General features: G+C 48.6%; 1 protein-coding gene across 5 annotated transcripts in view; it reads right to left on the bottom strand.

The window, feature by feature from the left end:
* Positions 1-22224, bottom strand: part of ACOT11 (acyl-CoA thioesterase 11) — a 37306-nt gene extending 15082 nt beyond the window's left edge. The window contains exons 1-8 of one of the 5 annotated variants that reach the window (XM_061567837.1): positions 22094-22224; positions 8084-8316; positions 4756-4825; positions 3434-3494; positions 2708-2809; positions 2441-2576; positions 1917-2082; positions 222-341 (exon numbers count right to left, since the gene is read on the bottom strand). In XM_061567837.1, coding sequence (XP_061423821.1) covers positions 222-341; positions 1917-2082; positions 2441-2576; positions 2708-2809; positions 3434-3494; positions 4756-4825; positions 8084-8315 — 887 coding nt within the window. In that variant the 5' untranslated portion in view covers position 8316; positions 22094-22224. Of the gene's footprint in view, positions 1-221; positions 342-1916; positions 2083-2440; positions 2577-2707; positions 2810-3433; positions 3495-4755; positions 4826-8083; positions 8442-8757; positions 8810-14077; positions 14671-22093 lie in introns of those variants that run through there. The other 4 variants (XM_061567836.1, XM_061567838.1, XM_061567835.1 and 1 more) reach the window with 4 other exon arrangements.
* Between the last annotated feature and the right edge of the window lie 2676 nt (positions 22225-24900).

Here is a 24900-nt window from a genome sequence, read left to right as displayed (position 1 = left end):
ATGCAACTTCGCAAATAACGTTGTTATTCATCATCATCGTTCCATGATCAATCCGCTGCTGGATGAAGGGACACCCAAGCCGCCGTCGTCGTCACCTCTCACGATCCTGCGACGCATTAATCCACCCAGCACCCACGCACAAACCGAGTCCGCCGCTCCATCTCCTCGGTGGACGTATTTAATCGGCGTTAGCGTATGATTCGCGCGCGCCATGTGCTTACCTCTTGCGGAAGGCGTTGTTGACGATGGACTTGAGGGTGAGGCGATCGCCGACCTGCGACGGCCCACGAAACTGGAACATGTCGATGTCCCGGAGGGTGGCGTGGGCGCGGCACAGGCGGCTGCACAAGCGGGGCGAGCAGAGTGTCATCCTCGCGCCGGCGGCCACCGCTCGGCATGCAAACGACGCATCGCTGCGTCCGTTACCCCCCAATCGTGCCATTGGCGACGTGTAATCGAGTTAAGGAGCATAAATCATCACGCAGCGGATATTGGCTGGCCGTCGAACAATGACTGTCACAGCATCGCGCGCTTTCGGATGCGGTTCTGCGAACAACTGGAAAGCTCTTCCTTCCGATATTAGGAAGCCACTGGAGCTATGCGCGTTTAAATCATCTAGATTAAAAACTCTTTTCTTTAGAACTGCTTTTTGTGTTTAGTTTGTTGTCCTTCCAAGAACCTTTGATTAGCACGGTTGGCTACATACGGTGAAAAAGTTAAACATACGTACATACATATTACTACTACACTTGTTTACTCAGAGAAGCCTCACCGAGTCTTGAGAATTGTTTTCAAGAGGGTCCTGCTACTGCTGCTGCCGTGTGATCCCAATTGAGTAATTTTTTAGAATTTGGATGTTTTGGCTAATATCGGATGTTTCTATTTTCTTCCATAATAGAGGGTTTTTTTTGGGTTAGATCACTTAAATATTGTAAATGTTGTGGCTTTTCTCTCCAACACACCGGTGTGCTGTACTAGTAACGAATTGGCACGTTCTGTTTTACGTGACAAACCTTACTGGTTGGCTGTGTTGGGTGATGGCGGGTTTAACAACACTTTTATATATTTACGCAATCTAATCCAAAACACCTCTATTCTGGATGATATTGGTGACGAAAGCCTCCTACGTGTTAAACTTTTTTCTTCTTCTTCAAACTATGGGAGGAACGGTCAGACCCGAGGGAAACCGCCGCAGTACTTAGGGGAGAACATGCACAGTCTACCCACAGAGGCACACGATCCGAGAATCAAAGTCAGGCCCGAAATCACCTTGGTCTGTGTCTTCATTCAACTTAATTTCAGCTCGTCAGAGTCAGCCGTGATTTGGTCTTTGGTCTGTAGAGTCCTAATCATCGTCACACTCTTGATGGCTCGAATCCACTCCCAGTCATTGCTGACTAATATAAAAAAAAATGTAAATCCCTTCATTGACGGTTATTTTTGCCACCGATTGCGTGGACAAGGTTAAGCGGCCATGATAAGCCAAATTTACCACGACGATGTTATTGTGCCATCCTTGTTGACTGGACCGAGTGACAGATTCACCGCACTGCAGAACCCAGATTAACTACGGCCAGATGAGACCACCACTTTCTGTTGACTTTTCTAATTTCTAAATAAAAGAGGACACACAACTCCCTGTTCATTGTTTTGTTCTGTTCCCTTTTAAAACATATATATTTCGACACACACACACAAACAACAACAACAAATACTACTGAAACACATATTAATCAGATTTCCAAATAGCTGATGTGCAAACATCTCAAGTTTGTCTGCAATTGAAACAAGGGAGCCCTCACCGGCCTTGCGTCTCTCTTTGTTTGCACGCATAACAAGAATTGTATTTTCAAATTGACCACAAGGTTCAGGGTGCGTATTACTTTGTGCATCCGACCTCAAGGGGGCAGCCTCACCTGGCGGAGATGGTGGCGACGGCTTCCATCCACGCCATGATTTGCCCGCCGAAGGTGTTGCCCTGGTGGTTGGCGTGAGGGGGCAGCACTAGCTCCACGCTGTGCACCCGCGTACGCGCCGCGGGCACCAGCTCCTTCCCGTAGTCGACGTTCGGCCCCAGTGTCACTTCACACACGGCGGAAAAGGTTGGTATACCACCGTCATCATCATCATCGTCGCGAGCCAGGGCATGGTGGTGCTTTAGTCCCCCAGCGCCCTGGAAGCAAGGGGTGGAGGATCGCTTAAAGCATCGCGTAGAGGACTCCCGTACGCAATGGGCCGCAGAGTGGCAACTTCGCAGCAGAGGGCGGCGGGGCCCACGTCATCAACAACAACACCATCGTCGTGAGCCGAGTGCCGTGGTGCGTGTTCTGCCGTCCAATTCCAATTCCCCGACAAACTCCCGAGTATGCGCAGCCACGCGGGAGAGGTACGAGCCCGTCTGAGCGGCGGACAGCACGAGCGCGGGGCGGGGGGGCCTCACCGTCCTGGAAGGGGCAGCTGTGCACCAGCTCGAGGATGGTGTCGGCGTGGGCCAGGCGCATGCGGCGCCGCTCCGCCGCCAGCGTGTGCTGCAGCCTCTCCTCGCTCGTGCGCGGTATCAGCGCCTGCAGCTGCACCTGCCCGCGCACAAAGCGCGCCCCGCGTCGATGGCGTCAGCGTGTGCGTCGCCGTCGCCGCGACAATGTAAAACAGGGTTGGTTCTGTAATCCACAAAGCATCGCAGGGGCGGTGTGTCAAGAGGATTTACCTTCTCGCCACTCAGCGATCGAGCCACGAACGTCGAGTGGGCCATGCACACCAGCTTCTGGTTGCCGGTTGACAGATCCTCAACGCGAACATCAATCCCCACCTGCAAACAACAACACCAATCAGTACATTAGCCGCAATGCGTGAGATGAACGTGAGATGAACTGCAAAAATGACCATTCTCCAAGTATTCCACTTCAGGTTTTCAGACAATGCTGTACTAAGATGGTCTGATTGGTTCTGCGAGGATGCTGAAGATCACGTGTTATAGTTCGCCACTATAACACGTCGTGAGAGTGCGTCGTGGTGATACTGCTGCGTAGGTTTTCACGGTTGTGCTACACAGCTCTCCGACATGTTCTCGGGTTGCGCCGTGTGTTGTTCAGCACAATGTCCAACGTTTCGCTCCGTGCGCGGGGAGCTCTCGTGCCGAATAGCATGCGGAAAACACATCGGAGCGCTAGTACGCCATCGCGTAGTGTCTATTATGCAAAGGATGCAAACATAAGTGTACGAATATAACGGGTTACATGCGTCTCCGCTGCTAACGGGGTAGCGTTCAACTGGTTTTCGCTTTGTTCACATCTTTCAATGCTTTTAGACGAGCCCGATTGCTCAATTTCCTGACGTGAGCGTTATTATTATTATTATTTTGACTTCCCTCTGCCGCTTTGCCCACGTTTCACACCGAGCGGGACGGGGCCAGCGTGCGTCTCACTCCACCCACCTCCATGCTGGTGTTAAACGCCCGGTTCACCTGGGCCTTGATGTACACCGCCTGGCCAACCCTGCAATGGCAAAACACCATGTCCTCCTTGTCAAACTGGTTTCAAGTTGACATTTAGTACAGTGATAATTATAATTATTTTTTGTTTCATCTACTGGAATCTTGCTAAGGTCACTTCCATGATGAGACCGTTTAATCAGGCTGAGCTCCAGCTCCTCTAGGATAGCGGGGGGAGGGGGGAAGACAGTCGAGAGGTCGTCTGGGGGGAGCCACCGTGGCAGTAATTCACCCCCAGGGCCGCCAGTGCCGTTTTGGTGGCTTCAGTGCCACCCCAGCACCGCCCCTAGCGCCGGCCCTGGGTTCAATCACGGTTGGCCTCACGCCTGAAAACTGGCGGAGCGGAAGCCGACCGGTGCCATGTTACTTTGTAAACGATAGAATTGCACAACCGTGGAACACATTATACAGTATGGTTATAATACATTATACATAATACACATTATATATAATGTTTTACACACACTTTACTTTTTTATACTTTGCCCAAGACTCATTTTCTGGAGTGTCCTTTACATGTCTGCAGTAGGGGGCAATGTCACTTTGTAAGATCCCAAGTTGAGTAATTTGCAGGCACATTCTCAGCATTGGGATGTTTGGGCCATTGCCAGTTACAGTAAAATACAAATCTCTGGGATATCTGAAAAATATATTCAAAATTGTCCATAAATTTACAAAAAATCCGAAAATTTTCCAAAATGAATATTTTATTGTGAACCGCAAGCCTAATATTCAATTAGTCAAGATACACATACAAAAATCAAAGGCATTCAACAACAAAAATTTACAAATATTTTCTTCTTATGTAATTTACAATCCATTGTAAATCCACAATCACAATTAGGCGTTCCCGTGTTATGTCAGTCGTGAGGGTTCTTTTTTACCATACTTCACCACACTGGTTAGTATTGGTTAATGAGGGATGAGTTTGGATCCAACTCGCCACTACCGTGAGCAGGAATGAAACTAACCCGTGCTTCACTGCTCCCCCTGCCCGGTTAATATTCCTACAAGGTGCAAAACCGTGAATTAATGAAGACACGCGATTCGTAACTTTTGTGAACACACTGCGGCAACATACGGTGGCGATGCCGCGACCGACTCTCGTGCGTCATCCGCGCATGCTCTCCCTCCCAAGCGTAAACACAACACAAATACCGCCAAAGAACGCCACGATACAGTCCTGACATTCCGCGGAGGCTTGTTCTAGGCGAACACGTATTTGACTAAACACATGCAAGGCGTGGAGTATAGAGGACACCTACTTTATGGCTTCCTCTACTTGAAAGTCGTCCATGGAGGCCGTTACGCACAGCAGGCCTGCATGCCTCTCCGCTGCAGAACCGCAAAGCCACAGACAGACGCACGGATAAGTGAACGTGCGACAGAAGGGAGGGGGCTTCCTCTGCAATCGTGAACAGCTGCCGCCCGTGTCCAACTTCACTGTGGCAACACCGTGTGACTCTGCAAGTAAAGAGGCATATCGTGCACAGTACACACCGGGGTTGTTCAACTGTCCAGTGGTGGCTTTGTTTATTTACATTACGGCCGCTGAGCACAGGCCGGGAGCAAACAGCACCACGGGAGGTGCAGTCAACTCTTTTCTTGAATTTAGCAGGATTATTACAATTTTAGGAAAAGAGACGATGGGAGAGAATTCCCAAGCGGAACAGCACGAGGGTAGAAGCAAACAGAGAGGTGTTGGGCCTTGCAGTGTGGCGAGCGTTGTCGTGTTCGACAGCATGGTGAGTGGGCGGGTGAGTGGATGGGTGAGTACGACAGTGAGTGTTGTTGTGACCTGCAGTATGGTGAGTGAGTGGGCAGGTGAGTGGATGGGTGAGTATAGGAGTGAGCGTTGTCGTGACCGACAGCATGGTGAGTGAGCGGGCGGGTGGATGGGTGAGTATAGGAGTGAGTGTTGTTGTGACCTGCAGTATGGTGAATGAGTGGGCGGGTGAGTGAATATAGGAGTGAGTGTTGTTGTGACCTGCAGCATGGTGAGTGAGTGGGCGGGTGAGTGGATGGGTGAGTATAGGAGTGAGCGTTGTCGTGACCGACAACATGGTGAGTGAGCGGGCGGGTGGATGGGTGAGTATAGGAGTGAGTGTTGTTGTGACCTGCAGCATGGTGAGTGAGTGGGCGGGTGAGTGGATGAGTGAGTATAGGAGTGAGTGTTGTTGTGACCTGCAGCATGGTGAGTGAGTGGGCGGGTGAGTGGATGAGTGAGTATAGGAGTGAGTGTTGTTGTGACCTGCAGCATGGTGAGTGAGTGGGCGGGTGAGTGGATGGGTGAGTATAGGAGTGACTGTTGTTGTGACTTGCAGCATGGTGAGTGAGTGGGCGGGTGAGTGGATGAGTGAGTATAGGAGTGAGTGTTGTTGTGACTTGCAGCATGGTGAGTGAGTGGGCGGGTGAGTGAGTATAGGAGTGAGTGTTGTTGTGACCTGCAGTATGGTGAGTGAGTGGGCGGGTGAGTGGACGAGTGAGTATAAGAGTGATTGTTGTTGTGTCCTGCAGCATGGTGAGTGAGTGGGCGGGCGAGTGGATGGGTGAGTATAGGAGTGAGTGCTGTTGTGACCTGCAGCATGGTGAGTGAGTGGGCGGGTGAGTGGATGGGTGAGTATAGGAGTGAGTGTTGTTGTGACCTGCAGCATGGTGAGTGAGTGGGCGGGTGAGTGGATGAGTGAGTATAGGAGTGAGTGTTGTTGTGACTTGCAGTATGGTGAGTGAGTGGGCGGGTGAGTGGACGAGTGAGTATAGGAGTGAGTGTTATTGTGAGTGAGTGGGCAGGTGAGTGGATGAGTGAGTATAGGAGTGAGTGTTGTTGTGACTTGCAGTATGGTGAGTGAGTGGGCGGGTGAGTGGACGAGTGAGTATAGGAGTGAGTGTTATTGTGAGTGAGTGGGCAGGTGAGTGGATGAGTGAGTATAGGAGTGAGTGTTGTTGTGACCTGCAGCATGGTGAGTGAGTGGGGGGTGAGTGGACGAGTGAGTATAGGAGTGAGTGTTATTGTGAGTGAGTGGGCAGATGAGTGGATGAGTGAGTATAGGAGTGAGTGTTGTTGTGACCTGCAGCATGGTGAGTGAGTGGGGGGTGAGTGGATGAGTGAGTATAGGAGTGAGTGTTATTGTGAGTGAGTGGGCAGGTGAGTAGATGAGTGAGTATAGGAGTGAGTGTTGTTGTGACCTGCAGCATGGTGAGTGAGTGGGCGGGTGAGTGGATGGGTGAGTATAGGAGTGACTGTTGTTGTGACTTGCAGCATGGTGAGTGAGTGGGCGGGTGAGTGGATGAGTGAGTATAGGAGTGAGTGTTGTTGTGACTTGCAGCATGGTGAGTGAGTGGGCGGGTGAGTGAGTATAGGAGTGAGTGTTGTTGTGACCTGCAGTATGGTGAGTGAGTGGGCGGGTGAGTGGACGAGTGAGTATAAGAGTGATTGTTGTTGTGTCCTGCAGCATGGTGAGTGAGTGGGCGGGCGAGTGGATGGGTGAGTATAGAAGTGAGTGTTGTTGTGACCTGCAGCATGGTGAGTGAGCGGGCGGGTGGATGGGTGAGTATAGGAGTGAGTGCTGTTGTGACCTGCAGCATGGTGAGTGAATGGGCGGGTGAGTGGATGGGTGAGTATAGGAGTGAGTGTTGTTGTGACCTGCAGCATGGTGAGTGAGTGGGCGGGTGAGTGGATGAGTGAGTATAGGAGTGAGTGTTGTTGTGACTTGCAGTATGGTGAGTGAGTGGGCGGGTGAGTGGACGAGTGAGTATAGGAGTGAGTGTTATTGTGAGTGAGTGGGCAGGTGAGTGGATGAGTGAGTATAGGAGTGAGTGTTGTTGTGACTTGCAGTATGATGAGTGAGTGGGCGGGTGAGTGGACGAGTGAGTATAGGAGTGAGTGTTATTGTGAGTGAGTGGGCAGGTGAGTGGATGAGTGAGTATAGGAGTGAGTGTTGTTGTGACCTGCAGCATGGTGAGTGAGTGGGGTAGTGAGTGGACGAGTGAGTATAGGAGTGAGTGTTATTGTGAGTGAGTGGGCAGGTGAGTGGATGAGTGAGTATAGGAGTGAGTGTTGTTGTGACCTGCAGCATGGTGAGTGAGTGGGGGGTGAGTGGATGAGTGAGTATAGGAGTGAGTGTTATTGTGAGTGAGTGGGCAGGTGAGTAGATGAGTGAGTATAGGAGTGAGTGTTGTTGTGACCTGCAGCATGGTGAGTGAGTGGGGGGTGAGTGGATGAGTGAGTATAGGAGTGGGTGTTGTTGTGAGTGAGTGGGCGGTGGAGTGGATGGGTGAGTATGGAAGTGAGTGTTGTTGTGACCTGCAGCATGGTGAGTGAGCGGGTGAGTGGATGGGTGAGTATGGGAATGAGTGTTGTTGTGACCTGCAGCATGACGAGTGGGCGGGTGAGTGGATGAGTGAGTATAGGAGTGAGTGTTGTTGTGAGTGAGTGGGCGCGTCAACACGTTGTCGATGAGACAAAACAGTGTCTGGCAGACCGAGTCCTCCACACGGGTGGAGGAATCGATGCGTGAAGTTCACGGGAAGAGTCGCGACAGGATGGTGGTCGCGATAAGACAGTCCAGCGACAAGAAAAGTGAAACTGCTCACCAGATAGACAGGCAGTGACGTCCATCCACTTGAGCATCTGACCCGTGCTCAGTTCCCCGAGGTGGTTGGCGTGACACGGCATGACCAGCTGGGTCATTTCCACCTCCGTGGGGTTCCTGCAGTCCTCCGCTTCGCCCAGAACCTCCGTCTCCCCGTCCCGCGTGTTGGGCGTAACCCCCGCGGGGTCCACTCCGTTCTCCATGGGAGTCGGTGCTCCGGGGTGGGATGACATTCTGATGAAAATGACCGACATGAGAAAATAATTGCGAGCAACGATTACTTCGTGAACGCGCCCTTCGCGTTAATAATAATATAATAATAAGGCTTCTCGGAGCCTACGTGGAATTGGGCAAAGGTTGCTCAAAAGGCGGGGCAAAAGTCCCGTTCTTGCATAATCAGAGAGCTGTTCTTGTCGCAACTACTTGGCATCGCTTGCCGGCACTGTTTTTGAGCTCTCCTGGAAATCCACTGCTCGATGAATGCCTCCCTAGCTGTGTTAGCCCTGGGGGTTGCTTGTCATTTTGCTAGGATCTACTGCACATGCTTTAACCCACACTAGTTTAACGGTGTCTACTTCAAAACGATGACTTTGACATTACATCATATCGCTTCATCGAGTATAATGCAGCACGTTGATATTAATTTTAATCGGTGTTATTATCGTTAAGACTTACAAATAACCGCCGGCTGCGAACGACCAGCGACGATCTGCGCAGTGAGTGTGTCTCTTTCTTTGCCTGAGGAGTAAGCTGAAATTTACTCTCAACTGGTTTGTCAAGGTTACGTGATCAGGCCTAGCAAACCACACCTTTAAAAGCAACCTTGTGGTTGTACATACTGTTCCCATCTTTAATAATCACCATATCCATCGGAGGTATTGAACAACACTCGAATAGAATGAACCCATCGCAGTGCAGATAAGGGGAGTTACGTGGGCAGAGCGGCAGCCCTGCAACTGCCGCTCATGCCACTGCAGGTGGAAGGACCTCCACTCGTGGGTAATTTTTGCCTGCTCTTCCACACTGTCCAGGACGTCTTGGAAGAGGTGGGAGTAGCCACGAGGGGAATCAGAAATGTGATATTCAGTCGTTTCACACAGAAACGGCCTGCACGGATAGGTGTGCACGCGCACACAGCACTATACTCAATCCATTGCCGGACGAGAACACTCCAACAGTTGTGCGGGTCTGAGCGGCTCTATGATCCTACTTCACCACACTGGGCGATGCGGGTCGGTGAGAAAGCAGGGAAGGGAAGACATAGAAATATGGTACAGTACAACAATGATTTTGCTGCTCTGCCATGTGCTAGCAACATAGCCCAGCATAAGCAGCAAGCAGCAGCAGGCAACACCTACTTTATGCATTGGTTGGCGCCCATCCAAGCACTATTCGGGTTCAGCCCTGCTCACACGACCGCGCACGATTTTGCGGTTGTCCTGCACGGCTCTCCCGATGTGTTTCGGGTTGCACCGCGCGTTGGTCGGCACGGCGTCAAGGGGTTTTGATCCGTGTGCAAGGAGTTTATTTAGGAACTGCATTTTTCGGTAACCGATATATGCTCAACCGCACAAGGTGGGGCGCAGCCTTAAAACGCATCGGAGAGCTATCGACCTGCTTAACTTCCGAGATCTGGTGAGATTTGGTGAGATTTGGTAAGATCAGGTGCATTGTACGAGTGCCTCGCAACCGGTGTCCCATGCAACATTGCAAAGTGCCAGGGGTGCTGTGGTGTTTTCGGAATTATGGAAAGAACCTCGCCGAGTCTCAAGATTAATTTTCAAGTGGATCCTGACAACAGCAAAAATTCTCAGTAGGAGGCGATGTCGCTTCGTATAATCCCAACACGGCTTACATTGTGTTTATTTTTAACTATGGGGAGAAAGCAGAGAACCGGGAGGAAACCCTCCACCACAGACAGGGGGCCCGAGTCAGGAATTGAACCTCGGGACTTGTTAGTGTGAGGCACGAGTATTACCACCGTGTCTCTTGGGTAGTTGCTTCTTTCTGAACCCAAGCAGACTTCGGACTTTGCTCTGGCTCAATGGTGGGTACAATCAGCTGTACAATCATTTGTGGTGGCATGAAGATGGCATCGGCTGCACCCAAGCACTCTCAGATGAAAGGGGTTGCCCCCTTTTACGCTCTGATGTTCCCGAGCTACGCGCGGTTTAATCGTCCAAATTACCTTGCGTGAGATGGGCCACACCACTGTCGCGGATGGCCTGGAGTCAAGAGATATCGTCGCACAGCTTATCGGTTCACCCTCATTGCGTACAGAGGTTATGGTGGCAAGCCAAATGCATGCATCTCTTGCACTGATAGCTGAACACACACTCACAGGTGTGCAAAGAGGCAGGGATGGAACGATGCACGCGCTCAGAATTATACTGAAAGACGGAAGGGGTGCACGTTGATTCGACAACATATGCAGGAAAATGACATAATTATCGTCAGCCGTGATCAATCCACTGCTGGGTGAAGGCCACTGCCACCTTCCACGATCATGTGAAGCAACAATCCACCCAGCACCTGCACATGGACTGATTTAATTAGTCCATCTCCGAGGTAGACGTCCCGTTGGATGCGTTCCGTTTCGTGGCTGCCACACTCGGTTATTATTCTTGACCATCGCCCATCATCCATTCTCGAGTGACGTACCCTGCCCCAAGCCCCACTCTTCCAAATAGTTTGTAATTATATTCTTGGTTCTTTCGGTAGAGTCACGTAGAAGGGAAATAATAAAATAATACAAATATAAAACAATAAAAATTCTAACGACAACACAAGCAATCACACCTGATGATGATTGCTTGTGTTGCAATGGAAACGTCGTGAGAATTTTTGTTTTATATTTGTATTATTTTATTATTTCCCTTCTACGCGACTTTACGGAAAGAACCAAGAATATGAATCCCTGCAGTCACGAAAGTTTTAAATCAAAGTTTGTAATTATGTTACAATCACCGTAGATCTTTATATCCGTGAATAGAAGTGGGACTTGGGCAGGACAATTGCAGAGACGATGGCCGACGGTCGAGAATGACGATCGGAGTGGCAAGCTAAGAAATGGAACACCTCCGAGAGGCGATGAATCAACTCGTTTACAAGCACCACTTGGATTATTACAACGCAGAGACAGCTGAGAGAGGCCTTCGCCCAGTAGTGGCTGGTGACGATTAGCGCGGTTGGCTACGTGCGGTGTGAAAGACGCTCAACATACATCCATACATGAGCCTATCCTCCCCTCTGGTTCAGCTCCGTCGCAATAAAAGTTGACAAAACTCCACTTCACGACCACTTCCGCCCACCACGCTGATCCCATCACCTAGATTCTTCCGCGCGATTCAATTTCCCAGGGTTTGCCATGAGGGTTACAACGGGTGGGGGCGGATAAGGGCAGTGGCAGAGCGCGGAGAGCCGTGGGGGCGCGGATGACACAGCGTAACAGGTTACAGGGCCACGCGATGGGACAAAGGGCTCTGGCCACGTGAACGTGGATGTGGAAAGCGGGCTTGGGTTCCAATTGACGTTGTTGCTCAACCAGTGACTACAGAGAAATGTCGAGATCAAGAAGCACAGAGAGGGGCCGGAGTAGAATTACCTGCTCGAGGCATAATACGTTTCGAAAATGTTATCCAACAGGAATAACATTTTCGAAACTTATTAGCTCAATGTGCACACGGCACGTGTGACAGGGGGCACACGTGAACAGAGGAGCGGTATCTTAACCCGGGTTACCCGTGGTACAAATCGGGCCTGCGGGTAAACACACGGCCGAGATAAACTCGCGGCCACCTGCCCATCACCCCGCGGAGCTGCGACCCGTTGACAGTGGCCCACATGGCATGGAGCCCGGTCTGCAAGGACACGCAGAGTCCACCAGCGGGCATCGCACTACGACCCCAGACACCCCCCCCCGCGCCATTCCCACCCAGCTGCTGGAGCAGCCATGGTGACTCACTCTGCACAAAGATCCCCCCCACCACACACTCCAGCACCCCCCAGCCCCCGTGTTTAACTATTTAATAGACTGTCAGGGCAAGTGCTGTCAGTGGCACGGCACACGAGGGGGTGGCTGGTGATGTTTACACACTGCACAAGGTTCTCATGTAAGCCCAGGACCCGTACAGGTATTCATCTCCGATGTTAGCCGTGGGTGAGAACTTAACTTGGGTTGCTGGGTTCCTCGCGCAATGGATGAACTACGACACTACCGCTCCCTTTGCACGCACAAACACCACCTGTGCTGGTCTCATGAACCACGCCAATGGTCAGGATGTCTAGCTCTGTGTCTGAAGACATTGTCTTCCTAGCTCTCCGATGTGTGATGTTCGACGTTTTTCGCTCCACGTGCGGGCAGCTTCTGCAGGAATTCGAGCGGAGCTCCGTACAGCACGTGGTGCAGCACTAAAATGGATAACTACACAGCACCAGATCTGCACTCCGGAACCACGGCGATTTGAAACACCCCGCGACAACGCGGAGCAAAGCGATTGCCGCTGCACCTTTTGGTCGAGAGAGAAAATTGTCAGCGAGCTGCACAACTGAATGAACGATTGCTGCGTCACTCATGCGGGTTGTACGGCCGTACTTGGTCAGCACCGGGATTTTGACGGGGAGATCACCCAGGTCTGGTTGAGAGATCACTCCCCACTGGTATGGTCACGGCCGGGAATTGAACCCTGGTGTCTGGGCTCATAGAGCAATAATGCACTGACCACCGCATCACCGCTGGTGTACGGTGTTTTTTTCTGCAATATTTTGCTGTCTTTTCTTGGATTTTCTGTTTACACTCAGTCACAAATTCACTTTAAGATGTTTTTCTGTTCATGTTTTTGTTTTTTGTTTGTTGCGGTTGCATCCGATTCAAGAGCCGAATGGCTCACAGGGCTATACCTAATAAATGAACTTGAACTTGAACCGCTCCCTCCACGCAAACAAGTGGAAAGCTCGCATCCACCTGGTCAAACCCAAACATCAGGTGCCCAGAATAAGTCACAAGACCGCAGCTTCTTTGTTTCCATTAGGTCATGGGACCCCCCCCACCGCTCTGCCGCCACCGCCCCAAGACCAGGGTGTCATCACATCTCACCGATCCAAAAATAATTGGCACACTAAACGCTTGTACACCACGTGACAATAAACGTGTTTGGCTGTGTCGGGTGGTGGAGGGTTCTCAGCCACACACATTTTGTCTGATCAGTGCATTTCCGAACCCCAAAAATGTATTACGAGTCAAAAATATGAGCGACAAAAGCCTCTCACTTGATACAGCTATCGTGCTGTGACGGTTCCACCTGAAGACGGAAGCTTGTTTTGGCTCCTAAACGTCGTGAATTTTTATTTGATTATTATTTTACTTTTATTAATTTTAATTTTTTACCTACGTGACTTTACCGAAAAAACCTAAGAATATGAATCCTTGCAGTCACGAAAGCTTCAATTGTAGGACAAAAGCCTACTCCGTGTTAAAGACATCATTCCTGTCGCAAGCACCCCCACAATGCAACAGAGTTTAATTGGCAGGCCACACAAAAGCGGCTTTGTTAATACACAGGGCACCTTTGTCACCGCTGCTGGAACATTGCTTCTGTAAGCACACACGATGTCCTGGCGGCGGCGGTGGCGCTGAACACCACCATGCTCATCCGTGCTTAACAGGGGCTGGAAAAGCTTTGCGTTTGTGTGCCGTAACCCACCAGCCAATGGTAATGCCAAGCATTCCTTTAGCAAACGTTGATTAAGAGTATACTCTTTGGTTCTTTCGGTATAGTCACTTAGGTATAAACAATAATAGATAATAATAGATCCATAAACCTACGTGACTTTACCGAAAGAAACAAAGAGTATGGATTCCTGCAGTCACGAAAGCTTCAAATCAAGGTTGATTAAAAGTGCGTCTTGTTTTTTATATATATACAGTAACTTCACATAATCAATGCTTAGACAAGACTCAAAAAAATTAACAGGTCTTATCCGCTAAGATACACACCTGGGTTGTGGGTCCCGGCTGTCCAACACGGGTTTGAAGATTGTTTTAACAAATAAATAAATTAAAACCGAAAGATAAATAACTTGAGCCAAGCTACCAGCAGCGCTACTTCGTATTCCAACGTGAACGTTTTCCTTCGAGGCTTGTTTTATTTTGAAGACGCTGCTTTGAAATCCGGCCGAAATTTTGACTTGCACCTTTCTTAAGAGAATTATGAAAATGCTCCACAGACTGACGTCAATTGTCGCAGAGGAAAAAACTAAATCAGAGGCAAACGTCTGCTTATATATAGAGAGGCAGCTGGCTTCCCGCTTGCCTCCCGATAGAAACTGAAACTGCTCGCAGCAGCCAAAGCGTGAATATGAAAACCTCAACCCAAGCCCACCGCTTGATAAACACAGCGGATCAGCTGCTTGCGCACGACGGAGCACGTGAAGGAGCTAAGCACGTGGAAGACACATCGCACGCAGGCACGCGGAGAGAGACACGGCAGGCAGCAGCTGTTCCGTCGAGTGCTCCGGTGCTTCTACGGTTCACCCGTGAGCGGCGGGTGAACCGAGGTGCTGCTAAAAGCGGGAGGTCCTCGTGGTTGCTTGGCTCCGTGCGCCGTGGAAAGTTTGCGCCGCGCACGTTACACTGGGACATTTCGGCAAGGTGGCGGTCACGCGGATGGGTCGGCGGGCGGACGGGCCGGCGGGCGGGCGAGGGGTGTGTACCGTGCTGCGATCCAGGCAGATCGTGTTCCACTTGTGAAACAATTCGAGCTGGCAGCTGATATTTATTTTGAGAGCCGTGCCGCCACCGCCGTCGTGATCATCATCATCGCCCACGCCGCCGACCAGTTTCCCTGCGTGCCCCGTTTGGGTTTGTTCCGTTGTTTTTTTTTGCGGAACAAGTTTGGAAAAGAAACGCAATGATTATCTGGCATAATGGGCTGGACAAACAAAAATAAACGCTTGTATATTAGGTATAACACGGATATATTGTTTACAGATGTCGAATTCTTCCTTATTAATAAGTATAGAGCCACATAGCTTGGGGAATTGGCGCCTACGTACATACAATAACACGTGCAGAGACACAAGAACACAGAGAAGTAAGAACACACGCAGAGATATCGTCATTCATACGTAAAGAAGCACTCCCGTTGACAGAACCACTCATATAGACATTATCCCACACGAAGGCATGAACGCATTCAGATAGTTAACAAAAACATAGCAATACGTAAATAAATTGCACAATACAGTACAGTTTGAGGTGGAGGAATTGTAAGAGCAGTTGGAGAACTTGCGAGGTAGAGGAAGTGGAGGAAGAGGTCCCGAAGACGGAAGAGCTAAGTAGGCTGATCTTCCTGTATCTTGTGGTAGCCTCCTAGGTAGGGCTGTTACTCTATCTCGAGGTGTTGTTACATCGTTATTCACAGACGAATTGTCATTCGGGCTCTTTAAATTGAGTGCCCAAACGCAGTCTCTCATCTCGGCACGTGCTCTGTCACACAATCATTCATTCTCTTTGACAATTACTCGCAACTCGCTTCTTCACACAACTGATAAACCCATTTATTTATTCACTCATTCTACCCCACCCAATTACTCACCAATTTCCCCATTGAACCTCCCACCACACTCACCAATTCCCTTACTTGCTCGATGCCAAGTGACAGTACTTTAGGTGGGAAAAGCATGGCAGTGACGCAATGCAAGCGATGTCATTTCCTTTGACATCATACTTTTGGATCAATCCTGAAGTATGTCCTCTCAATTTGATATTTTTATACGTGTCTTGATTTTATAGGTAGAACGACCTTTCTTAAATTTATAGTGTAAAGTATTGCGATGCCCTTTTTATTAGGGGCGAGTTTTTAGTCTAAAAAATAAATCGATTTATTTAATTGAATGAGTATCAGACAACTTTTCAGAGCATCCGAAGCTTCGCATCCGTACCGAAACTTTCAGATTCTTCTGATTAAACTGAAAATTAGGATCCAGATCCTTGATGATGGGCTGGCCCCAGTAAAGCTATCCAGGCAGGAGCCAGAGCCATTCCCTGTGCGACTTGTAGCCCTGTCCTCAACGCTCAGTGTAAGGGTCTCATAAAAACACGTGTCAGTTTGACACGTAGGCAATCGCGACCAATATGATTCACAATAAAGGTTTTTTTTGGGGGGGTTATATCACGTGTCGTTAACCCGCCACCACCCGACAGTAAGTGACAAACCAGCAAAGTTTGTCACTCAACAAATCGTGACAATTAGTGACTACTTCGTTTTCAATTTCAGTACCGTGACGTTTCGCTGGTAATTACATCCAGCATCATTGGGCGATTTCATCAGATAAACACACGTATCTAATAAAATCAAACTCTACATATATACATGCATAGATAAGTTTGTGATTTTGGAATGCATTACAGTACTGCACGCAATAAACACCCACGCTAGAAACCCAACACCGGCCACTCTGCTGCCTCTGACGCACATTCTCTCTGCCTTGCATTCATTTTGGCTCGCTGCACCAATACACAGCACGAAGCCTCAATCGGTGCTGCTGTGGCTTTGAGTGCTGGGTGCGTTCGCTAGACCCTAATATTGGGCAATACCTCGCGCGCACAGACATTCTTAAAAACCTGAACGTAAAAGTGACAAAATCATAAACCGAAACATATTTTCGCATAAGGTCTCACTACATGATCTAAGATGCGTCCTTAAAAAAAAAAAGATCTGACCAAAAATCCTACTCACACAACACTTTTCAACGCAAATGAGATATTTTCACACATGCAAACAAGGAGGATAATAACTCGACAGGTAATGAGAAACGAATTCTGTGCACTGTGATTTACAGCGCATTTCGCTTGGGGCTATGCTGTGGCTAGGTGCTGAGCGGACAGTTCAAAGCATGGTGGAACGCATCCTAGTCCGAGTTACATGGCTTGGTTTATAAACAAGTGGTGATGCTACAAAGTACGTTGGCGGCCAGGCAAATTACCTGGAACGGTATAAAATGCACGCACGGACAAACGACAAAACGTGCATTTTCTTCTCCGCCAGTGCAAATCCATAGTCTGTGTGCGCGTCACAGTCAGTTGACCTATAATATCAAATCTGGTTGTCCACCGGATGAAGCTATTTGTAATTACTGGCGAGACTTCGTGCTCAGTTTGTAAATGTTGTGGATTTGCTCTCCAATACACCGGTGTGCTGTACTCGTAACTAATTGACACGTTCTGTTTACGTGACAAACCTTACTGATTTGCTGTGTCGGGTGGTGGCGGGTTTAACGACACATTCATATATTTACGTGATCTAACCCAAAAAAACCTATACTATGGATGATATTAGTCGCGAAAGCCTATTTGTTAAACTGGCCTAGAAAACCTGGATCTCTCCAATGACCCTTGATATTCACATGGCCTCTAAGTACACATCGCCTGGCATATGTACTTATGTAGATGTCACCGAGTGGCAAAATCCGGATGCTGCTGCTGTCACAGACGTACTACTTGTCATCACGTGTGGGGTAGATGCCGTGTCTGTGTGTCTAGACAATTTAGCATGAACGCCAGCTAAACATAGCAGCCTGTACTGCACTGCAGCCCTACTCACGCTCAGAGGAATGAAGAACAAAGTGTACAAGCTCGTTTGTTCTTCCAAAAAAAAACGTAATTAACATTCGAGAACCGATTCATCACAACAGGTTGGCCAAATGCCTCCCCACCCCGTCCACCCATTGCATTTGAATCAGATAATCCACACTTTTAACTCGTGGCATGCATTCAAAGTCGTTTTCAAACACAGATGACTCATGGGCAACCCCAACGGAGGTCATTTTTCTTGCCCCACTATGAAAATTGCTCACTCCCACAGCGGGCTAAAGGGTATAACAACAACAGAGTCCTTTTTTCGTTAATCCGGAAAGGACGATTATCTAAGTTTGCCCCCTGGCTAATATACGAGATCGTGTGACAGAATAGAGAAATAAGTAAAGATAAAGATATCACTGAAGAACATTGTGGCCGTCTTTGCCAAAATCCCAAATTCAACAAAGCATGAGAACAGGTTTTCCCATTTTTTCTGACCACAAAACAGACTTTAAGATGTTAAAACACCCAAATGAAACCTTTTACAAGGAATCATGTCTGCATTAACCACAATACTTGTGGTCAGAATGCAAACAAAAAACATCCTCTGATAGTTTCAAAGACAATGCACATGCCTGTGGTGGAGTATAGTTATGGGTAAGTCTATCTCTATCAAGACATCTAGCCAGCGTGGAAGAGTAGGCCAAATACACTGTGTAGTGGGTTTCCCTAGAGCTTCCCTCGAGTGGACGACTCTTTCACCTGCAGTGGCGTGTGGAAGCAATTGCAGGGCTGCACCTTTGCCTTTAAGACAGTGACGTCACTGCATCCGATGTTTTTTGTTGTTGTAAATAATAACAAACAGAATGCAAGTTTGTACTGTACAGTATCATCGTTCCAAAGCCGTCAAGTTGTTAACCTGCCAAAAGTGACGGTAACGTGCCTTGCAAAATACCCAGGCCCCGTTGTTTGACACGGGGTCATTCGTTGGTGGTTTCACCATGTCAAAGGTCGTGAGGGTCAGTCGCACATGGCATGTTGACACCTGGGACTGAGGTTGCCTCCACAACGGAGGCTGACACTCAGCTCGGTGACGAAACTGGCACCGCGTTTAAAGCTCGTGCTTGTGACACCAGCACGCCAGTGTCTGCAGCAGAGTTCAGCACAGACTCAACAAGACTTGGCACCTACTGCTGGCAAGAGAGAGGCCCCCGTTGAGTTTGGCAGCTCTTTTACAGAGACGACCGCAGCCCTAGACCGTGGGCAGAGGTGGCGGTCAAAGGATATTGCCGTTACATAAAGTTACAGTACATAGCCATCTAACAGTTGTTATATATACTGGAGATCGTTAGTTTCATAAACATTTCAGAGTCACATAAATATCCATAGACCACAGCGGGTAGAGTGGCGGGGGGGGGGGGTGTGCTTAGGGGTCGTCCATAAATGACGTCACACGATTTTGGACGATTTTTGACCCCCCCCCCCCAAAAAAAGTCAGACCCCCCCTCAAATATGACGTCACAAAGCTCTGCCCCCCCCCCCAAAATATATATAAAATATGCTTCAAATCGCTTTAAACTATTGTCATTGTAGTGCGTATTTAATGTGGCGCTGCACTCTGATGTTGTAGGAGAAAATATTGATCTAAAAGTCTATTTAATTAAGTAGAACGTGTTGTCTGTTTATTTAAAGTTGCGCATTTTGATGTGACGTCACATTTCTCACCCCCCCCCCCCCCTCGTCACACATCGTCGCAAATGTCTGACCCTCCCCCCTAGGTGCGTGACGTCATTTATGGACGGCCCCTTACACCAGCAAAAACAACAAATTATAGTATTTACTGTATACTAAACCCATGCAAGAACTCACTACAAACAGGATGTTGTTCGTGAATGAATCTCCACTGTTTCTCAGACTATGTATGTGTGGCTATGTGTGCCTGTACACGTGGTGCTGGCCAGCCACCCCCTCGTGTGCCGTGCCAGCCTTCTTCATAGCTGCTCGCTAACAGCACTTGCCCCAACAGTATGTTAAGGCTATACGGGGGGTCTTTGTCTTTGTGAACGTATTATTTAATGTGTGCATGCACCTGTAGGTATGTGTGGGTCAAAGTTGGTGTGCACGTACATAGCCTTCATATAAAAAGTTAGAACCCACAACCAATTCGGACTACAGTTCTGTATTATTATATGTTCCAGTGGAGAGCTGGGGGTTAAACAGGCAAAGGTGAGAGAGCTTGTGGAATGCCATTGGGCAATGGTTTGTAAATTGCACTCTGAACCTGTCCGGTCACAGATAAAGTCAGTGGAAAGTGGTGTCCACTTTCAACTTGTCCTGGACCTCCTCTAGGTCGACTCAGCCTTACATTATTCCCAGGCACGGCGTGTAAACGTCAGAATTCGAGAGACAAAGGCGACGACACCCCCCAAACTAACACGTTGTGTCGCCCACGCCCTTAATAGGTGCTCGCTGACAGTCCGTCTTAAAGTTCAATGATCTCCGTGCGTATGGGTCAGACAAGTTAAACTGGGGATTGCCTAACGTGACGGTGTAGAGCCAGGGGTTACTGTGCAAGAGATGTAATCAATCATCAAGCGAGTGATTCACGCACTCACATCCCAACCCCGCGTTACCCAATAACGCACAATTACACCTCCTGAATGTGTTTTCCCGACACGAGCATGTGAGTCCAGGATGTTATTAAAGCCCAGGTTAAGTCAAATTTCCCCCCCCCTAAAAATATTACTTGTCACCATCAGCGTCATCAGCCACTGCTGGATGAAGGCCTCCCCAAATAAGGGTAGCGGAAATGCCACACAGGCGATGTTATGCAACGTTCTTATAACAATTGCCTGCCTACTCTTAGGTTTTTTCGGTAAAGTCACATGTAAAAAGGCACAACACCTGATGAAGGAAGCTTGTGTTGCCTCCGAAACGTCGTGATTTAATTGATTTATTTTTATATATCATTATTATAATTTAATTTTTTTATCTACGTGACTGTACCGAAAAAACCTAAGAGTATGAATCCTTGCAGTCACGAAAGCTTCAAATCTAGAATTAATTGCCTTTCTCTCTTGATTCCCAGCCGTGGCGGACATCAGTGGCGAGCGATACTCTGAACCGGTCCAGAATCCCACGACCTTTGACCAGTCCGCACTGACCGGCGTGGTGAAGTATGGTCGAACAACCCTCATGTGGCATGGGGAAAGCTGTACATTGCTATATATATAAAATTGCGTGACTCAACCATTGCTTATTATTTTACACCAGTTTCTAAGAAACGTCTTTCATTTCTTCAAGACAACCCCAACCTTTTGAGATAATCACTCTCTTGAAAGACTTTAGCAACAAACACGTTTGCAAGATGCCTTTTTATTACCATCGGTTAAACAGAATAATAATGTGGGGTACAGGACAGGAACTCCACACTCACAACTTGGTCAATAGCGTGGCACTTGACACGTGCGTGTAGCGCTAAGCAAGCTGAGAGTGAGCACAGCCATGGATTGAAATAAATAACAGACTCAATGAAATGTTCTTGGCACCCTTTTCCAACATCTTTCTGGCCAGCGTGAAAGAGTAGCCCAAATACCCCGCCCGGAGAGGGCATATTCTCTCTATGGCTACTACTGCTTACCAGTCGTGCAAGCCTGAATGCAAGAGGCATGGGCAGGGAATTGCAGGGCTGTACCTCTACGTCTTAGCGGCAGCTGCTGTAACGAATTGCATGCTTCGAGTACATTGCAGCACTGCCATTCAACTACTCAAGTGCATTTTTTCAGACGCTGTCTCCCCGACAGACCTGGTCTTCACCTGAGGACGGCTGCTTGCGTTGTGGCCGAAACGTCGTGAGAATTATTTTATTATGTTTTATTTTATTATTTCCATTCTACGTGACTTTACCTAAAGAACCAAGAAGATACTCAAGTGCACTCTTACAAAACCGACACATTAAATAAGCAGAGAATACTAATACATACACCTGTCCCTCCGCATAACAAAGAACAACACTATTCTGTCAACACATCCCATCAGCCCGCACGGTCTTCTGAGAGCGCATCATTCCAGCAGCATTGTCTCAATGCAGAGCAACAGGTCCGGGTTTCGACATTGAGTGTCTCATCAGCCGCAGGGCCAGCCTCGCTTGACCCCAATGACCCCTCCCTGAACGAGATGGGGGGGGGGGTTCGAGTCAAAACGATAAAACAACTCCCCACTAAACAACCAATTCGCCCCGCCGCGTAGAATCTAAATAACAAATAAACAAACTCAGCTGACGATACACAACCTGAAACGATGCGCAGCCACACACAGTCATTCGCAGCCTTCTTTTGTCTCTCTCTCTCGACACATCCCATCAGCCGCACAGGGGCCGATTTTCAAACTCGATCTTTTGAATGAAATCCACGCGCCCAACCAAAGTTGACTCACCTCGCTGCTGCTGCTGTGTTGCTGTAGTCGATGTTGTAGACTCGGGATGCTGTAGATGATGATGATGTTTATAAAGCCGGGGTGGTCACCACGCCAGCCGCTGCTGCTGCTGCTTGACTCGAGCGCTTAACGCACAGTGGCGAAGTGGGGGGGGGGGGGTAGCAGCCCCCCCCACCAACACCGTCTCTGGCTCCACCCCCACGCGCCTCCCATTGGCTCAGCGGTGACCCCCCCCCTCCCCGGCTGGGGGCAGGAGTCGCATCGCGGCTCTCATTGGTCGAGCGTGGGCACGTGGAGCGCGTGGCGCGTGGCCGCTTGCACGTGGCCTTATCAATGCGAAGTTTTAGTTTGACACGGGGGAGTTGGAGGGCTTTCGCGACCGACATTAAATCACAATGGAGGTTTTTGTTTGGGTGAGATCGCGTAAATAAAAATGCGTCGTTCAACCCGACGCAGCCCATTAGCAAGGTTTGTCACGTAAACAACACATGCCAATTAGTTACGAATACAGCACGCGCTGGTGTGTTGGAGAGTAAAACCCACAACATTTACAATTCGAGTACGACGTTTCGCAAGTCATCACAACTAGCGTCATTACAATTAGCTTTTAGTTTGTTGGTGTTGTTTGCAGTGTGACAAGTCTGGCAGCGGCATAAGTGAGCGAGGAAATGTATTCGTGAAAGCGTCGTGGGCAGCAGTCCAGGGTTGAGTTTCATCAGCCAATGGACTTCTGCGCCATTAGGATCAGCAGCAGTGATTTCAGTAATTATCTCTGGACAAGAGCTCAACATTCAGGCTCTCATCAAGAGATTCGAGCCTGTCAAGTAAAAGCCACTGTATTGCCAGATGTCATTGGCAAGAGCCTCCATCGGGACCCGTTCAGTGCCAAATATTCATTCTGCATTGTTGCAGAGGATAACGTGTAACATTGTAGTGTATACAAATATATACATTTGATCTCGTCAAATACTTCTGTTTTTAGTCCATCGACCTATGTATGGATCCTCTGGACCATTGTTTAAAAGGAGCATCGTGATAATTCTTTAGTTATATTATTAACTTACACCAGAGCCACTCCTTGTCTGAACCACGTTTGAATTAGTATCAAATTATGCTGACACAACTGTGTGAGAAATAGGTTATGGTCCTAACCCCTTGTACATCAGTTTGCGCTAGACGGAGCCAATTATCCCCGTGTTCTCAGTTACAGTCGGTCTGGAGTGCTTTGGCCGGTGATTGGGGTCAGAGACGGGACACCGAGCCAAAAATTCCCCGTCAGGTCACACACGCAGCTCTGAGCATGCACACACACACACGCTTTTATTTGCAATGTTAGACTTTAAATTTGATATTATCCAAACAAATTGATAATTTAACACGTCGGATTTCGCGACCAATATGAATCCATAATAGAGGTTTTTTTGGGTTAGATCTCGTTTTGGGTTAGATCGAAATTCACAACATTTACAAAGAAATTAAACGGCAATACCTCAGTGAGTTTGCTCTCAAACTCCTGCAGTATAACAAATACAATGTCTTAACATCAATGTGCTGTGTGGGCCTGTCACATGGCATTATGGTTCCTCGGAAAGCGCTCACAATCCACCATCCCCGTCCAGGGTTGAACGCTGCTCCAGCACGCGGGTGAAAAGCCGTATGTAGGTCTGTATGTTTAACTTCTTTCGCACCGTACGCAGCCAAACGTGCTAATCAGAGGTGTGCGGGAAGGACAAAAAACTGAACAGAAAATGCAGTCCCAAAAAAAAGTTTTAAATCTAGATTTTAAAGTGCATAGCTCCAGTGACTTCCTATAGCCTGGATCACGAAACCACCATTTATTTCCTAGACCTTCAGATTGCCCTAAACACAGTGGTTGCCCGTGGGTATTCAACCCTCAGTGCAAGTGATGCACGTGACCCCACATGCCTGTCCAGCAGCTACAACTGAGAAGTAACAACAAGCCTCTGCCTTGCTGTCGCAAAGCTGCTTGCCAGAATTGGTGGCTGCACCAACCCAAGGTGGAGCGCTGTTGGAGTTTCTGCTGCACCAACCCAGCCAATTGCTCCATGTCCTGACTATTTTTGATTGATTACTATTTTGCGTTATCTGCGGTCAGTTATAACAGAGGTGATGTGTGATGCAGGGTGTGCTATGGCTATCAGAGCTGGACATAGACTCATGAGTTGCTACCTCCATGTGACCCATACCACTCAGCGGACACTCACATAACACTTCTTCTTGCATGTGGCTTTTTAAAGCAACTCATAAGTCTATGACCATGTCCAATGTCAAGGCACAGCTTCGGGAGTGGGGGGCTCAATCGGTGTCTTCAAAGCCTCTGTTGAGCTTTTCGCGTTGTGGTCCATGGCCCAGTCAGAATTTTCTTAGTTGCTGATCACCGGGCTTTCTCTGATTTATTTCAATTGATTAGGCGGTGGCCCCATCTGCCATGAGTGCTTGGGATTATTCAGATTTTTTTGGTGGGCAAGTTTAACCCAGGGGGTTAAAAGGTTTGGGTCAATGGTAAGATATCTATTGGGGACGTCGCTGTTTGTCCAAAGCTGTTGCCGTCCCATTCTTTAGAGTGAAACCTGAAAATGGTCAGGGTTTCTGTCGTATTCCAGAAGGGTTTACACGATCTAAGTCGGGGTGATGGTAGGTTTCACAGACTCTGACACTGACCGCACTCAAAGATGATGGAGCAACACCGGCGAGTGTCAAATCATCCTTTAACACTTGCCACTTCACAGAAGTGCCCTTGCCGGCAATTGCCCCATGTGGAGTGCGCTGATTTTTCAAAATTTTGG

This window comes from Lethenteron reissneri, chromosome 39 (assembly GCF_015708825.2).
Source record: "Lethenteron reissneri isolate LAM-NWPU_2019-01 chromosome 39, ASM1570882v1, whole genome shotgun sequence".
In the NCBI taxonomy this organism is placed as follows: domain Eukaryota; kingdom Metazoa; phylum Chordata; class Hyperoartia; order Petromyzontiformes; family Petromyzontidae; genus Lethenteron; species Lethenteron reissneri.
This window is presented reverse-complemented; position numbering and strand designations above follow the sequence as displayed.